The sequence below is a fragment of the Benincasa hispida genome, chromosome 1 (genome assembly GCF_009727055.1).
Source record: "Benincasa hispida cultivar B227 chromosome 1, ASM972705v1, whole genome shotgun sequence".
Classification (NCBI taxonomy): Eukaryota; Viridiplantae; Streptophyta; class Magnoliopsida; order Cucurbitales; family Cucurbitaceae; genus Benincasa; species Benincasa hispida.
This window is the reverse complement of record NC_052349.1, coordinates 82243113-82244701: the sequence shown is the minus strand read 5'-3', so window position 1 is coordinate 82244701 and position 1589 is coordinate 82243113. Positions and strand designations below refer to the sequence as shown.

The 1589-nt window shown below is 41.7% G+C and overlaps 1 protein-coding gene across 1 annotated transcript; it reads left to right on the top strand.

Moving 5' to 3' along the window:
* The first annotated feature begins 602 nt into the window (after window positions 1-602).
* LOC120079632 (glutamic acid-rich protein-like) lies at window positions 603-1022 on the top strand. The gene has a single exon (XM_039033899.1). The coding sequence runs from the start codon at window positions 603-605 to the stop codon at window positions 1020-1022; it is 420 nt and encodes a 139-aa protein (XP_038889827.1).
* The last annotated feature ends 567 nt before the right edge of the window (window positions 1023-1589 follow it).

Sequence of the window (1589 nt, the reverse complement as noted above, 5' to 3'; positions counted from 1 at the left end):
GCATATTTATCACATGCGTTCTAGCCTCAGAAGCCGTAGCATTCACACCAAGAGGTAGCTATTGTATGCATGTTGCATGATCACAAGGCATGAACGCAACCTAGCAAGTGTTACCCAAAACCCTTCTCAACCCGTTCACCGCATATCCATCATATTTCCTGTTACCAACTCTTTTCGAACTCTGCCGCATTTATTATTATTTTCATTAATGCAATAACAAACCAACCACCTTATTTATTTTACCGGTTACCACAAAGTTTTCATAAGAAAATTATCAACGCAAACTATTTTCACAAGTTCCTGTGATCGACCCTGGACTTACCATGAAAATCAGATGAATATACACTTGGACTCCGCTGGGGAAACTTGAGTGCACAACACTATCCATCAACACATATCATCCACATTTTGCACACTTAATAAAATAACACATCACCATCCCAAGAATCGCCGAAAAACCTCGGCAAAAGTCTTTAGTAGCCAAACCACTCCAAATTCGAGAGGGGCCAAGCACGGAGAGTGCCTCACTCCCAACACTGTCATCTGAAAGCAAGAAGAAGAGAAGAGACGATAGAGAAATGTTTGGGAGCATCCTGAGTAATATGGAGAAGGAGAGAGGGCTACCCGAAGCTGGAGTTGTTAATCAACCCTTGCCTTCGGAGGAAGAGATGGAAGAAGCTTCGCAAAGAAGTGTCCTGGCCATTTCGAATCCTAAGGAAACTATTCAAACAGAATCCTATGAGGGACCCATCATGGTTGCTTTGAAGGAGGTGGAAGCGAAGAAGCTGTCGAAAACGGCTGAAGAGAAGAAGAAAAAGAAAAACAAGGAGAAGAGGGCAGAAAGAGATGAAGAAGCCCAGCCAAGGAAGGAAAAAAAAGAAAGAAAATCGAGTGAGAAGAGGGAACGCAGGTGGGAGGAGAAGCGTCTGAAGAAGAAGGAAAAAAAGAGAAAGAGGGCTGAGAACCCAGAGGTCGATGGAGAATCAACCACCACAAGGGTGGATGAAAGGGTGTCAACGTAACAAAGAGCATTAGCGCAACCTAAAGAGGAATCAACACAAATAAGAATGGTTGTGATTGACAATGGAGAGGATCCAGACATCACCCCTCTTATGCGGCGTTGCAAGGAGAATGCGTCGCAAGGGTCAATAAGTGACCCACAATTTTTGCAAAGTGTAGTAGAAGAGAAGAAAAGGAGAAGAAGAGAGGAAGAAGAAAAACAAGAGAAGATGTTACGTGTGCAACAAATCATTGCAGAAGGGAATCTGAGAAGAAAACTACACGATGAAGAAGTGCTTCGTAACAACGCAATTTCGACAGAAGAAGAAAAAATAAGGCTCGAGGAAGAACAACGTATATTGCTGGCTGATAACTTGTAGAAATACGAGTTATTTATACTACCTTATCTAGATATTGCGGCCAAAAAAGAATAAATATGTGCCAATTGTATGAAAATTAGCTCAGAATTACAATAATTATAAATTATCGTAATTACACCCACTAACATCTTTAAGATGGAAGAAAAGGAGATTTTACTCTGTTTTGCAGGGAACCGAGTCACCGCTTGCACTCAAGGCTCAAGAAGAACT